The sequence below is a fragment of the Pogona vitticeps genome, chromosome 1 (assembly GCF_051106095.1).
Source record: "Pogona vitticeps strain Pit_001003342236 chromosome 1, PviZW2.1, whole genome shotgun sequence".
Classification (NCBI taxonomy): domain Eukaryota; kingdom Metazoa; phylum Chordata; class Lepidosauria; order Squamata; family Agamidae; genus Pogona; species Pogona vitticeps.
Window position 1 is genome coordinate 269,819,685 of NC_135783.1, and position 16,444 is coordinate 269,836,128.

Genomic DNA, 16,444 nt, shown 5'->3' on the forward strand with positions numbered 1-16,444 from the left:
CTGAAACAGCAACATCTACGTTGGCTTGGGCATGTCATGAGAATGGCTGACAGTCGGATTCCAAAATATCTCCTGTATGGAGAATTAGTGCAGGGAAAGTGCCCCAGAGGGAGACCACAGCTGCGATACAAGGATATCTGCAAGCAGGATCTGAAGGCCTTAGGAATGGACCTCAACAGATGGGAAACCTTGACATCTGAGCGTTCAGCCTGGAGGTAGGTGGTGCAGCATGGCCTCTCCCAACTTGTTCAGCAGGCTGAGGCAAAGAGGCAGTCCCAAAAGCAGCAAAATCAGGGAGCTGGACAGGGGACAAATTGTATTTGTCTTCAGTGTGGAATGGATTGTCACTCTTGAATTGGCCTTCCAAGCCACACTAGACGCTGTTCCAAAACCTCTATTCAGAGCACATTACCATAGTCTCTTGAGACTGAAGAATGCCTACTGTCTTTTCATATTTATAAAGGCCTACTTTGCAATTCTCCCCTTCCTTCAGAGATTATATGAAAGACTGGTTGATCACTGGGGATGTCAGCTAAAAAGGAAACTGGGGGAATTCTAATATATAGTGTATCTTTTTCCAACTGCACATTATTGTGGAGCTGTGAGTTGGTAGGTGCCCACATGTACAACATGTACTTTGGTAAAGAAAACAGACTGGGATGGCTTGACTTTTAGGAATCAACACAGAGGGAGCATGGATGCTTGAATGGATTATTCCCCCCCCCCCCGTATTAATTTCTGTAGGTGGATTAGACATCACCAGCTGCTTCTGTTTAGTCACATCTGACACACAGCCCTCCAAGGTTTGTTATCATATCCAATGGCTTAATGCATAACTTATTAAGTTCAGGCAGAACTAGATGTCTGTTATCATGTAACTCTTGAGGCAAAAGGAGTAAGATTTAGTCATGCTTCTGTCTCCTTTTTAAAGGCCTGGATAATATAAATTGTATTCCACCAGACAAAGAGCACTACATAGAAGATTTCTGGCATATGATAGTATGGATCATTCCTTTCATCATAATGTGTTCTGAAAAGAATATGACTGTCTTAAATACCTCAGTGCTGGGCATTACTCACAAGATCATGATTTTTTAAAATACATAACATAGTCCAAATGTACCTTCTTGGATCAGAATATCCTACACATAGATTCTGTCTGTCTACCCTTTGTATTATATTCAGAGTGATTCATTCTGTATCCCTTTCATGAGCCAGAAAAATCAGAAGAAAATAAGTCAGAGTATCTTACATATAGATCCATGCGGTTTAGAAATTTAGGTCAACACTTCCTCTTTTCCTTTAAGAGGAATAATAAACACACAGGCTGAAATCCTGTTATTTGTTACACATATGGAAAGCAAAGAATATGATTGCTTATCAATTCTTGAAATAACTCCCCACCATTTTATGAATGTCGGCTATTGTGCTTCTGTATCCACAATTCAAAACACCAGGAAATGGCTTAATATTGCCGTACAACATCATGCCTCCATCACCAGCAGGAAAAATGATGCCAAATTTAATATAGGCTGCAACTACATTGGCCAGACAAATCACTCCAATTCACCTTTCCTGTGATTTGATTTACAGCCTATATTATGGCTGAATTTGCAGTCAGTGATCACACAGAGACTGCGGGTCGAGTCAGGAGTTCAGTGTTTCACATTCTATGTGATACCATTTGCATTTCAGCCCACAGCTGCCCCTTGTTTCCTTCCTACCTCTGATCCCACCTCTGCTGATCCTTTTATGCTTTGCTGTCAAGCCGCTTGGTTTTGAAAGGGTTGTCCAGGGTTCCAGAAGAGGTAACAGCATTCCAAAGTTCTTCTTAAGGGGCACAGAAACATCACATATTTCATTCTGTCTGGGTTGTTTTTGTTTTACTTATAATTTTTTAAAGAAATTCTCACCCGGAGGTGATCTAATGCTAAAGTAGCATATCAATACAAGAGATAGGGTGATAAGGTGATTTAGTGCTATTTACACATATGTAAAAGAATTCTTACAATTCAGAGGATGATCAGGGTGAAAAATGTGGGGGCTGGTGTTCAGCCTTGGGGGGGGGGAGATGTGTCGGGAACAAAAAGGTCTGGACCTATTCAAATCAGCCTTTGCATTGTGTGATTTTTAAAAAGTCCTTCGAATTCAGCCGTACTACTGTATAACCATAGCAAATCCTGTGGTCTTTGTTTGTGTAGTCACAGCCATTGCAAAGGTAGTCTGAATGCTGATGACACCCATGTCAGCAGTCAGGACAGTCTACCCTCTTGCACTCACTAGCATTCACAAAGTGACACCACACAAGAGAAAATCCCAGATCCTGACTCCTTTTTTCACCAGTTAACCACTTCTCACCCAAACACAAAGCAATTGTCAGAACTGTTTTTCAACATGTTCCCAAGGTATCTATTGCTTGGAGCCACAAAGTAATCAAAATTCCTACATGAAATGTGTCTTTCAGGTTAGCTATGTGCACTCAAGTACACATATGTGCAGCTAGAAAGTATTAGATTGTTAATCCCGAAGGAATCTGCATGAATTTGGAGTGCCTCTGTCCCATGCAACTTGATGGCCGCCATGTCCAGTCATATATATTGGAAAATAAGTCTTAGCCTTTTTCCTGCAGGGCCAATGCTCTTTTACGCTCAAGATGGAGCACAAATTATCTAGTTTTTTGAGAGACAGATGAAGAAAAGGTATGAATACTTGTTGCGAAACCTCATTTTAAATCACTCTTGGAGATGTGTAGTCTGGGTCTTTCTGCAAAATGATGTTTACTATGGATTTACTAGTACCTTTGGGACTGAAGTGAAATGGATTAAATTAGGGCATCTGACTAGCTATCGCTTTTGGTCTTAAAATTATGTTAAATCAGGTTAAATACCTCACACCTTTCTGTATTTGCTTATTTGCTGCTCTACATCAAGACGAAGGCGGCAGCAAATATTGCCATTTATTCTCTCAGTATCCTCCTTAATATCAGAATGTATTAATCATCACCTTGTGTTTGAAACACTGGCAACATCTAGATTCAAAAACAACATCAGCAGCAAAGATCAGATTCAGTGGTATCATGCTTCAGCAAAGAAAAAGAAGGTAGGAAGTAGAAAAATCTCCATCCTCTGAATCTGCAAATTCCATTCCTAAAATGTGAAGTCAAAAGCCAACTCCCTCCATAAACATCTTCAATTAGTTCAAGGCCAGTTCAGTCATGTGTGGGACTGATTGTTTGGATACATAATCCTCTGTCAATTGTACCTGTCAATTGTACCAATTGTGCCATGTAGATTTCATAATGGTACTTTATTATCATCTGTATTTTCCAAGCAATAGATGCCTAGAGAACTTGTTGAAAAACAGCCTTGACATGTAGGCATCCTTCAGTCTCAGGAGATTACGGTATTGTTCTTTGAATAGAGGTCTGGTGTGGCTGAGGAAGGCCAATTGGAGAGTGACAATCCCTTCCACACTGACGACAAATACAATCTGTCCCCTGTCCAGCTCCCTGATTTTGCTGCTTTCGGGACTGCCTCTTTGCCTCAGCCTGCTGAACAAGTGTCTCTTCAAATTGGGGGAGGCCATGCTGCACCACCTACCTCAATGCTGAACGCTCAGGTTTTTTGCTTTGTGTTTGGGTGTGAAGTGATTTCAAAGTTAAAATTATTAATGTCTTCTCAAAGGTTTTCACAGCTGGGATCTAATGGTTGTTGTGGGTTTTTCGGGCTGTTTGGCTGTGATCTGGACATTTTTCTTCCTAACATTTCACCAGTCTCTTCAGCTGGCAACTTCAGAGGACAGGAGCTAGAATTCTGTCTGTGTTCTATCAACTTAGACTAGAGTTGACTCCAGAACATGGCCAAACAGCCTGAAACACCCACAACAACCATTAAAATTATTAGTTTGGGCTGCCCCCATTTTCAGTATTGTCTGGTAGAATGTTGATTTGCACTGTTGCAAAATATCACAGCTACACTACGCAGCTTTTGTTTGTTTGGTCTAATTTCTAGGCCACCTTTCTCCTGATAAGAGTGCTTAAGTAGTACATGCAAGCGCCTCCAGAATCCACTAGTGACTCTTACCTTTAACTAGAGATTACTTCATGCTATGCCATTTGCCTTCTGCATGCATAACAAAGCAACAGGGTTTCAGCCATAGACAAATATTTATTTGGTAAAGCCCACTTTGGGGATTTTTCCAAACTAACATGTAACCTCAAACATTCACACAGCCCAGCATAGTCCTGGAGTCACTGTATGAAATACTCTGCATGATAGTCAAGGGAGAGTTCCATCCTCAAAATTAAAATAAAATACTAAAGATAAATAAGTCTTATATTCAGATAGATACAAAGTATGCTAATACATAAGGCAATTGATTTTTCTTGCAGACATTAATAGCAACATCAAGAGTAATACATTCTAGTATTTTCCACAACAGTCCTGCGTATATCCCATATAAGTGGTCACTCACTGGTCTAGGTAGACTGTACTGGTACACTTCTGGTCTGTATGTCGGCACCCACTGAATTCCTCCCCGAGGTCGAGACATGGTACCAGGAGCACTGGTCACAACTTCAGAATATGGCAACTGCTGTGTAGAACTGTAAGCATCTTGTTGCCTGCTCTGTCCTCCATGGCCTGCTGAGGCCAAACTAAAGGCTTCTTCCAGTAACATGTGCATCTGCTGTCTAACCTCATCAATAGATGGCTGCGAACTCAGAGTTGATGTCTCTGAATGACCTTTTGCTTGATGGGATCTAGTATAGTTTCGGGGCTCATTGACTCTATCAATATTTGTTTCTTCTATCATTTCAGGTTCAGTCTGTGGAAGAAAGTAAGAGCATTTAATGGAGAATGCTGTGGAGGCTGTTCATGTGATACTTATCCAGAATATCTGTTTATGTTTCAAGGTCTGTGTAGTGGCTATATGTGAGTTTCAACCACGGCTACATTTTGTTTACAAAATCTGTCAGCTTTCCATGCCTACCCATAGTATCTGAAACTATGAAATTATCATCCTGGCCCCCTTTACCATCTTTTCTTATTCTGCAAATAGAAAACAAAAAACTGCTTATGCCTTGTGTTGGAACCTTGTCACAATAGCCTTGCAAAGTGACTAAGAGACAAATGCCTATAACATTCACAATATGTGGCAGCCTTTCCACTTCTCCAACCCTGCCCCATCTTTTACAGTCATAAGAAGGAAATCATCCCATCATCTGATCAATTCGTGACTGCAGTTGTCTCGTCTTGGTCTTTGCCACAACTTCCTGCATCAGTATTCATCTTTACACTGGCAATGGGCCAAACCATTTGCCCAGCTGCATTTCACCCTGGCCCACAAGTCTAGACCCTTGTTTGTTTTCATAATCCCCATAAATCAAGGTCTCTGAACAAGACTGTCTGACACATCATTTTTACTCACTGCTTCAATTATTGCAACACTTCTGCATCATAATCAGGGAAAATGTAAGCTAATAATTCTAGGCTAATAACAATTAGTTTAATATTAAGACCATCCCTTTCCTATTGAAATTTACATAGAATAGGGAAAATAATTCCTATTTGAGCCAGTTATTAACAATTGCTTAACAATTACAGGACAATACATATATTTAATGAATTATATTAAGTATGTTACAAACATATGGTAAGATCTCCTGCTTTATATATGTTAGGAGGCTAAATACTGGATGTAAAGATGTCACAAGTACTGAATTACAAAAACTGCAATTAGGCAGATGAATCAGTTTCTTTTCCTGAGCATTAAAAGATGCTTTGCCAACAATTTTCTAAACCACACAGCCTGATTCCCCCTCCCGAAACTTAGCATGATTTTTCTCCCTTTTAAGCTTGTATCTTACTTTTCCTTTTAGAAATGAAACCCAAAGTGGCCAACAGCATCATACCAAAACCAAGCCAATAACGGCCAAGCCAAATAATATTAAAAATAAACCAAAGAATATGAAATTAGTTGTAAAATCCAACCAAAATCTAACATTATAATTAAACATCTAGGAAAAAAATAACTCAAGTCTACATAATATAGCATTAATAAGTGTTCAGATAAATGTGAAAACTGACAGTAAATGGATTAGAATATCAAAATAAATGGATTGGAGTATCTAAGGAGGCCATAATGGGAGGATGGGTGAAGTGCCGGGTGATTGGAGGAGCGCTAACATTGTCTTCAAAAAGGCAACTACAGTTTGGTCAGCCTGACATCAATCCCCGGGAAAATTCTGGAGCAGATTATTAAGCAGTCACTATGCAAGTGCCTAGAAAACAATGTAGTAATAACCAGAAGCCAACACAGATTGGTCAAGGACAAATCCTACCAGACTAATCTCATTTTTTGATTGGGTAATCTCCCTGATAGCCAGAGGAAATGCTGTAGACATAGTATATCTTGACTTCAGCATAGCTTTTGTCAAAGTGCCCCATGATATTCTGATTAGCAAGCAAGTGTGGGCTGGGTAGAACAATTGTAAGGTGAATACACAGTTACAAAATCATACTCAGAGATTGCTTATCAATGGCTCCTTCTTAAACTAGGAAAAGGAGACAAGTGGGGTATCCCAAGGCTCAGTTCAGGGCCCGGTGCTCTTCAACATGACTTGGATGAGGGAGTGCAGGGAATATGTATCTGAGGGAGTGCAGGGAATACATATCAGAGTGGTCAGAAGACCAGATGGGTGGGGTATAAATTAAATAAATAAATAAATAAAATAATAAATTTGCATATGGTACAAAATTGGGTGGAATAGCTACTACACTAGAACAGAACTCGAAAAGTTCTTGAGGCTTGAGCATTGGGCTGAAAATAACAGAATGAAATTTAATAGCGTTAAGTGCAAAGTTCTACACCTGGGGGGAAACCAAATGTACAGTTACAAGATGGAGGATACCTGGCTCATTAATGCTATAAGCAATAAGGATCCTGGAATTGTCACAGATCACAAGCTGAATATGAGCAAACAGTGTGATGTGGTTCCAAAAAAGGCAAATGCTATCTTAGGCTGCATTAAGAGAAGTATAATTTCTAAATCCCGCAAGGTACAAGTTCCCCTCTATTCGGCACTGCTTAGGCCTCATCTTGAATACAGTGTCCAGTTCAGGACACCACACTTCAAGAAAGATGCCTACAAACTGGAGCAAGTTGAGAGGAGGGTGTTAACATATGACAGAAAAATATGGAATTGTCTGTCTGAATTATGGGAGAAGGACTAAGCAAAGGAAGAAACACTGAGTAATTCTAGTTGGCATCTAGCCAGAACAGGTAACATGCCTGCACATGTGCAGTACTCAATTTGCTGAGTAAGTGTTGCATCATACACTGGTATACAGATAGGCAGTTAACAAACCTATGTTGTTGGGATATTCATGGAGAAGCAGCATGTCACTTTGTCAGTCAGCATCTTGGAGTATTGGGCTGTACTGGACTGTGATTGCTATTTCTGCACTGCCAGTTCTGAGGAGGTGTATATATGCATGCATATTTTGTAAATACAGTTCTGGTGGTGAAGGGGAAAATGTTTCATTTTTTTTGTCTCTGCACTGCTCAACGTTTGGAAGTTATTAAAGGGCGACAAGGATGATCAGGGGGCTGGAAACCAAGCCCTATGAGGAAAGACTGAAAAAACTGGACATGTTTAGCCTTGAGAAAAGAAGGTTGAGGCTCCCCTCAGATGATAGCACTTTTCAAACACATATCTATTATTTATTTAAAATATTTTACCCCACCTTTCTCCTTAAAATGACCCAAAGCAGTTTGAGAGGTAGTCATATAGAGGAGGGGCAGGATCTGTTTTTGATCATCCAAGAGCACAGGACATGTAATAATAGTTCAAGCTACAGGGAGCCAATTTTAGGTTAAATACCAGAAAATATTTCATAACTCTTAGAGCAATATGACAATGGAACCAGTTATCTCAGAAGGCGATGAACATTCCAATGCTAGAGGCATTCAAGAGAAAATTGGACAATTTTCTGTCAGATCTGCTTAGATTTGCATTCCTGCACAGAGTAGGGGATTGGATTCAATAGCCTTATAGGCCCCTTCTAACTCAATTATTCTATGATTCTATGAAATTATTATATGCAACACAAGATATCAGCAGAAAATATATGCTCAAAAGCCCTACTTTGACACATGGATTGTAACAGAGGCAAGAGGACTGACAGCTGGTCCGTGCACTATCATGTCAGATCAGATTGGTGACATTTTATATACATATAAAGTGAAAAAACAAAGCATGCTGCTTATATACTTCCCCATACCGCTTCAAGCATTCTCTGGGCAGTTTACAAGTTAATTATGCAGGCTACACATCCCCCCCCCCCAGCAAGCTGGGTACTCATTTTACCAACCTCAGAAGGTTAGAAGGCTGAGTCAACCTTGAGCCAGCTACCTGGGATTGAACCCCAGGTCGTGAGCACAGTTTTGGCTGCAGTACAGCAGTTTAACCACTGTGCCACAAGGCTCAACCTTGTTCACCTCAACCTTGTTCAACAACAATATATTTTTGTTCTGGATTCAGATATTTGCCTAGTCAGGAAAGTAAGGGGGGTGTCTTGGACCAGTGACTATCTTTCAGTCTAATCTACAAGGGTTGCTCTGAGGAGGGAAAGATCACACACTGAAGAGTGGGGTAGAAATTAAATAAAAATAAACAGTAAAAATAAAACAGTAACACACAAACCTGTTTAACAGCCTACCTTCTAAGAAAAAAACAAAAGGAAAAAGGAAAAAAAGGAGTCAAAGGAAATGTACATAGGTAACAGAAAAGCCAACTCTTGACAAATACCTAGTTAAACAAACTTTGCTAAAAGCCATGTTCTCGCCTGCAATACATACTCTTTTTTTTAAAGTAAAGTCTACATAAAAGCAGATTTCAGTCAGGCTCTTCCCTTAAATTTCTGCTACAATGAAACACATAGAAGCACAGAAGCTCCCAACGCTAGTTACTTGGCATATCTATGATTTATGCTTTTTGACAGGCAGTGTCAAAACAGGGACAATGTTTTCTCAAATGTACTCTTCAGGATATCTTTTGATGCTTCACAGTTTTCTTCACTTTGTCAAATGCCACAGAAAAAGAGCACACTATACTTCAGTGGGCAGCTAGGTTATTTATTACATCATAGGCACAATGACTATAATAACTAAAATATATATCTTAAAAAGGTCTTGTTCTGATTACCAAAGGCACTTCTTGCATACGTAAATATTGCTCATGTCCCAAGGAAGTGGACAAATGCTCTTACTTTTATAAGGATATAACCTCATCTTTAAGTTTTAGGCTTGTGCGACTGACTTCAAGAAATGGAATGGAGACTGTTTATTATAACTGCCTTAAATTATGCCTTTGATATATTTACACAGTCACTGTTTTCAAAGTCCCTGGAAGACAGTCCACTTTGGTTGTGACATTGCTCTGTGCTCATGCCTACTTTTGTCCCCAAATCCTTCTACAAGCTAACAGGAAAAAAGCAGCTGAGGGTGGAGCATATATACAAGCCTGATTTTTCCACTATCAAAACAAAATACTTTGCTGCTTAAAATAGTAAACAATAGAATGCTGGTGCTTAAATGTATTTGTTTTGCCACCACGCCATGATATCATATGCCAATGTCGTGCATTAATTAAAATACTCTGTGATCATGGTAAAACTTAACCAAGTAACAGATTTTAAGTTAATGGTAATGGTTCCCCTTGACAATTTGCCCAGTTGTGTCTGACTTTAGGGGGCGGTGGTCATCTCTGTTTCCAACCCATAGAGCTAGCCTTTGTCCAAAAGCAATCATCTGTGGTCACGTGGCCAGCGCGACTAGACACGGAATGCCATTACCTTCCCACCGTGGTGGTACCCATTTATCTACTTGCATTTTGCATCTTTTCGAACCGCTAGGTTGGCAGGAGCTGGGACAACCAATGGGGGCTCACTCTGTTGCATGGATTTGATCTTACGACTGCAGGTCTTCTAACCCTGAAGCACAGAGGCTTCTGCGGTTTTTAGATGTGGTTTGCATCTAAAAAAGGACATTTTAGTCCCTCTGAGACTAGTCACTCTGCAATCTGTGCAGCTCACTGGACTTCATGTTCTGGTGCTTCTGGCACTCTAAACCTGTAGCAATGGGAGTAACTGGAAATAAAATAAGATTCTATACATTGCCTTCTATGATTATATTTTATTTTCCGACAAAGTCATTATCATTCTCCATGCCATATTCTCATATTCTCAAACTTTCGCTCTCTGATCTTGCAGAATTTTGCACCTAGAATATTGGAACAATTAATGAATAATGAAATGTGTATAATAATCACAAATATTTGCATATTGTTTTTTTTTAATTCAGGAAGAACAAGGGTCTATCCTGGCTACTGCAGAACATCACCTAACAGCCTAAATCCAGCATAATACTGGCCAATTCTCCCTCACAGTCCTCTGACACAAAGCAGGGTTCCAGATAGTATCCTAGTTCATCAATATGCCTAGCTACTTAAGTAACCAACTCATTTCCTGAGGAAATTATAGTCATTCACATCATTTTTCAATGATACTATGCCACACAAGGATAGATTGAAATAATCAAGAATACCATTCTGAAGGAGGCTGCAGCACATCTACGGTAACTGCTAAACTCTGTGACTTTGTACTCACATACAATTACTTCATCTTTGACAATATCATGCACCTCCAGATTGACAGCATGGCCATGAACACATATGTGGCATCATATATACTGAAGCCACAGTACATAAGCATATTCTTGGCCAACATGAACAACATTTCTTCAGGTTCTCAGCCATAAGCCCTCTCCTCTCTCTGACATGCGCTGATGACATCTTTGTAATCTTGCTCATGGAAGAGAACCCTTTGAAAAATTCCACAAGAATTTCAGTAAGTTTTGCTTTACTATTAACCTGAATCTAGACCAACTACATAACAGGTACACTTTCTTGACACAATCATGCTACTACAGAGTAGAATATAAGAATCTCATTATATAAAAAACACAGCAATCATTATGCACAGTTAAATGCTTCCAGCTTCCACCTAAAACACACAACAACATCAGTTATCTACAGACAAGCCCTCTAATTATGACCACATCTGCTCACATCTGTAAGGCAGAGATGCAAAACACATGCATTTATAGGAAGCATTTCTTAACCTACTATACCTGTTCAATGGGATGAAAAAACAAAATGACAGGACAAGATGAGTACCCAGAAACAACCTACTACAAGGCAGACCCGAAAGAGATGGCACCTACAACTCTCAACCAAGACCACCCAGAGGTACCATCAATGATCTACAGCCAATTCTAGACAATAGCATTTTCCTCATCCAGACTTTGGATGACCAACTCACTTCACTTACAGAGAGCATCCCCCTCCCCTTTTAAATAGCCATTGACATACAACTTATTATACAGAAAAGGAGACAAGAAATCCTTCCAAACTCAGATGACAACTATGTATCCGCATCTAGTCTGACAACACCATTATGGACCCCAACAACATTGCCCACAAGTTAGAGACTTGTTTACTTATTCACCTGCACTATTCTTTGACAAGAATGAGAGGAGCACTGCATATAGGAGTAATGGGGCACAAGAGCATAAATGCGCAGAAACTACACATCAGAAATTGCAACACACAAAAGCTAGTTTCAGAACACATCAACCTCCCAAGAAACTCTGTTACAGATCTCAAAGCAACTGTTAAAGGAAAAAAGGTATTGCAAAGGAAATTTTGATAGGGGGGAAAGAGAGAATGGACCAAAATGATCTATATTTACAGAGAGCAGTGTGCATCAAAAGGATTAAACAAGGACCAAGAAGTTCTAGTTCACTGGATACACCAATACTCTGGATTCATTCACAGTCTTGGGAGTAACTATAATAAAAATGTCTTTTCCTTTAACATAGCTCTAATTGTAGCACACTTCCTAAAGAACAACTGATTGCTAATAACAGGATGTCTATGTAATCAGCATTGTGTGACTAGTTGTTACTAATGTTAATAATGCCCATGTCATTTGAAAGCCAATTATCATTCTAATTTTCAATTTCTTTTTCTCACTTGGTTACCCCTACTCTACTATGTATTTTGTGTATATAAACCTGTGGCCTAACTATGCTTCACATATCTCAAGAAGTGGATTATAATCAATGAAAACTCATACTGAAAAATAAAAATCTCTTAATCACACCTTTTTGTTTTATTTTTGTCACATAATGCAATGTCTTAAAGAAATAAATAACATGAATTAGAATCATAGAATAATTTAGTTGGAAGGAACCTATAAGGCCATCGAGTCCAACCCCTGCTCAATGCAGGAATTCCTCTAATGTTGGAGCAATCACCTCCTTCAAGGTAACTGGTTCCATTGTTGTACTGCTCTAACAGTTAAGAAGTACTTTTCTGATATTCAACCTAAATCTGTTTTTTTGTAGCTCAAGAACATTTTTATGTGTCCTGAACTCTGGAACAATCAACAGAGAACAGATCCTGCCCCTCCCCTGTATGACTACCTTTCAAGTATTTGAGAAGTGACATCACATCTCCTCTCAGTCTCCTTTTCTTGAGGCTAAACATGTCCAGTTCTTTTAGTCTTTCCAATCCGCTGATCATCTTTTGCTGCCCTCCTCTCAACTTGCTCCAGTTTGTTGGCATCCTTCTTAAAGGGTGGTGCCCAGAACTGGACACAATACTCTAGATGAGGCCTAACCAGTGCTGGATAGAGGGGGGCTGGTACTTCACAGGATTGGAGACTATACTTCTGTTAATGCATCACAGAATCAGATAAACTAGTATTATTCTTATCTGATTCTGGCAACTTTCCTGTTCCTTCTAATGGATTAATTCAACTGATTATACCAAAAATAAAACCTAAAAAATGCATACAACTGGCTCCATCAGAGACTGATAAAGCTACCTCTGAACGCCTTTAAGAACACAACAGCTCTAAGTGCACTTTCCCATAAAATAATATTATTTTGCTAGGGCTGGTTTACTGTTTATTCTTCTGAGATAGCTTATTACCAATGACATTTGGTCAGTTAATAGAATTTCAATACACTTACATCATAGCCACTGTTGCGGATTCCACGCCTTTGTCTCTCTCGTGTGACTAGAAGATCCATTTCAGTTTCTCCTGGGCTAGGACTATTTAAAGACTGCCTGCTTCGATAAACAGAGTTCTTCATCTGTTGCCTGTAAAACGACAAAATATTCAATACATAAGGGAATACTCAATAGAATTCCTATGATCTGTGAAAAAATTACATTTCATATTTATTCTTTTTAACATAAAAATTTGACTTATCTAGATGCACATTCATATAAATAAAAATGCAACAAGGTAACTACTGAAATTACAATTTGGTTGTTTCGATGAATTGGCGGATGTGAAGTACCTGTAAACAAAGGAGTAGAATTTAACTAGACAATGAATTATACTAGGATGGATTTGATTTAAATCAAAATGATTTTAAGCATGATTTGAATTTTTAAAACTCCAATTTTTTTACTATTTAAATTTAAAAGTCATTTTTATTTAAATCAATTTTATTTTTTAAAAAAAAATTAATTTTATCCACCTTGAATTAATCAGATACAGAAATGTTTTTACTTTTGTGAAAGCTTGTGAAAGTTTTTAGATGTCAACAACAATATATCAATAACTTCTTTGTTCATTATAACCCCTGACAACGGTGCATTTGCCAGTCTACTTCAGAACCACCCAAACCATAGGGACAATATTTCATATACAGTAAATTATCTCACTATACATAAAGTCCCATCCTTCTTCAGAATTCTAGCCTGAAGCAACTGTATCACCGGAATAATGTCTGAATCACCAAAAGAGAAAGACTAACACATGATCCCTAAAATTCTAAACTGGCAAGCTATTTAAAAAGATATGTAAAATTAGTAAACAAAAACACTAGCACTCTATAAACACATCAAAATCTTCAATATGCTTTTAAAATACTGTATGCTCTATATACAGTATGGGCACTGTATTACAGAAAGTGCTTATTAAGTACTATGCTACCAATAAAAGTAACGTCACACAGTTTCATATAATAAAGAACTTTAAAAAACTGGTCCCCATAAATTTTTCCCATATTGGATCCAAAGAAATTAAGCCTGAATTTTGACTGGAAGCTAAAATGAGTACATCGTGACTATTGTATCATATATCGTAGAAGGCTACAGTGTCTAGATGGCATATGACAAATACATTCTACATACATTTATACTACAATGCAAATTAGTAATAGACCTAAATCCACATAATGCTAGCAGCATGAAAATCCATGGTCTGTGAAGTTGTACTAAACAACACCACTGCGCAACTGGTTGCACATGCTACCCTTTCACAGTTTCTGAAAATGTGCTAGATCACCTCTGGAGATAGGCCTTTAACCACAGAGAAAATCAATAAAAGTAGAAGCAAAAGGTAGTATTAAGTGATATAATTTGGCAAGGCTTAACAGTGCAGAGGATCTATCTTCCACCATACCATTTTTGTGAGATGCTTGAGAGTTTTCCCTAAACCTTGTCAACAAAGTGCGATAATTTATAGACATTTGGTTTGATCCAGTATGTAAATGTGTGTTGTTTTTAATCCATAACTGGTAACTAGTCTGTATTAAAATAGCAAGAATCAAGATCATTCTTATTCATATCTAGGATGCAGAAAATACCATCAAACTATGAGAGGAAGCTATTATCACGTGTGAGAATGAGTTCACCAAGTGTGAGGAAAGGACATTGACAAAGGTGTCCTGGACCCAGAGACAAAGCATCAGGTAAATGAAAGTGAATCACACACAGAAAAGTTAACTGGCTTTGCAAGGAGAAAATGTGCTACCCATTTTTTGTTTGTTTGTTTACATGTGTCTGTTAAGAGCCTTGTGGTGCAGTGGTTAAACCGCTGTACTGCAGCCAAAACTGTGCTCACGACCTGGGGTTCAGTCCCAGGTAGCCGGCTCAAGGTTAACTCAGTCTTCTATCTTTCCGAGCTCGGTAAAATGAGTACCCTTCTTGTGTGTGTGTGCGGAGGGTGGAACAATGTGTAGCCTGCATAATTAACTTGGAAACCGCCCAGAGAGTGCTTCAAGCCCTATGGGGCAGTATATAAGCAGCACGCTTTTTGCTATGTATTAATCATCACCTTAAAGAAAAACAATTACACGGAGATCCCCAATTTAGAAGTGAGGTTTCATCCTAGATGCTCCAGTCCAAGTGACTGAGAATGTTCCCCAGTTCTAAGTATACATTCCATACCTCTGTTCTACTGAATCACAGTCACGTGTTATATGTACCAGAGTGAATGTTCCCATTTCTTTTAATATTACCGATTCATTTCTTCCTATCAGTAATGTTATGGCTGGGTGCACCGTGGAACCAATTTATTTCCTCTCTTGTTTCCTGGCGCATTGCAGTCTCATACTTTATATTTGTAGAGAGATGTCAGATGTTCTTTTAGAGCGAAAGTTCCTACCCTTGCACCTTATGGCTTGGCTTTATTTCTTGAGCCCTTTGCTCCACTGGTCATTTAGGTTATTGGGCTGTATTATGGAGATTATGTGAGTTGACTTTGTGGAGCTGGGGCACTGGCAGCCTTACCTTGCAGGGTGAGGTGCCCACAGCACTCATACTCCCATGTTATTCCTTCCCCAGAATTCTGGTTCAGGAACTAAACTCTAGAGGAGAAACTCCTGCAGGTATTTATAGTTCTTGTAGACCTGTTCTGACCAAGAAGTCTAAGTGGAAACAAGATCTCAAATGGATAGTTAAACTAAACCCAAGTTTAGATAGGGGCTGTACAAGCAACATACAAAACTGAACATCAATGAAGGCCACAGTGCAGACCTAGGTAATATTAGGATAATCCGTTTATTAAAAAAATGTAGACTTAGTAGCATGCTTATGACAGAATATCAATCCCTGACTGTTCCACTCAGCTATAATTATGTATAACCATTCTTATTCTGTTTTAATGAGTTGAAAAATATTAAAAGCAAATTAAGCATGGGACTTTTTGTTTCTTTTGCATTGCAAGTCCCAGAATTCACCAGGAATTCCCCCAAAGAGAATCCTGGCAGCAACAAGCCAAAAAAACAGTAGTTGAAAGAGGAGCTTTTCTCACCTCCATTTAGGAATCCGTCACCATTTCAAGAAGAAGAAAACTAGTGATGCCTGGGAGTGGTGCAAAGGTCCATGAAAGGAACATTGGATGGGAGTCTCGTTGCTAAGGCTCTATAGAGGGAGCCTGTCAATGTACTATCCATTTCATATTCCCTTGAGGCTCCTATAAACCCTTGCACCAAACTCAGGCACCAATAAGAGCAGTGTCCTTCTTCTTGACGTTCCAGTATAATGGCAACAGAAGGCTACATGATGAGAAAAGTTCCTGTT

General features: G+C 39.0%; 1 protein-coding gene across 6 annotated transcripts in view; it reads right to left on the minus strand.

The window, feature by feature from the left end:
* The window catches only part of KIAA1549L (KIAA1549 like), a 234,456-nt gene that overhangs the window by 31,513 nt on the left and 186,499 nt on the right, over positions 1–16,444 (minus strand). For 3 of the 6 annotated variants that reach the window (XM_072985815.2, XM_078384012.1, XM_072985814.2), the window contains exons 16-17: positions 13,099–13,228; positions 4,474–4,824 (exon numbers count right to left, since the gene is read on the minus strand). In XM_072985815.2, coding sequence (XP_072841916.2) covers positions 4,474–4,824; positions 13,099–13,228 — 481 coding nt within the window. Of the gene's footprint in view, positions 1–1,724; positions 1,831–4,473; positions 4,825–13,098; positions 13,229–16,444 lie in introns of all 6 variants that reach the window. The other 3 variants (XR_013540902.1, XR_012082440.2, XM_078384011.1) reach the window with 2 other exon arrangements.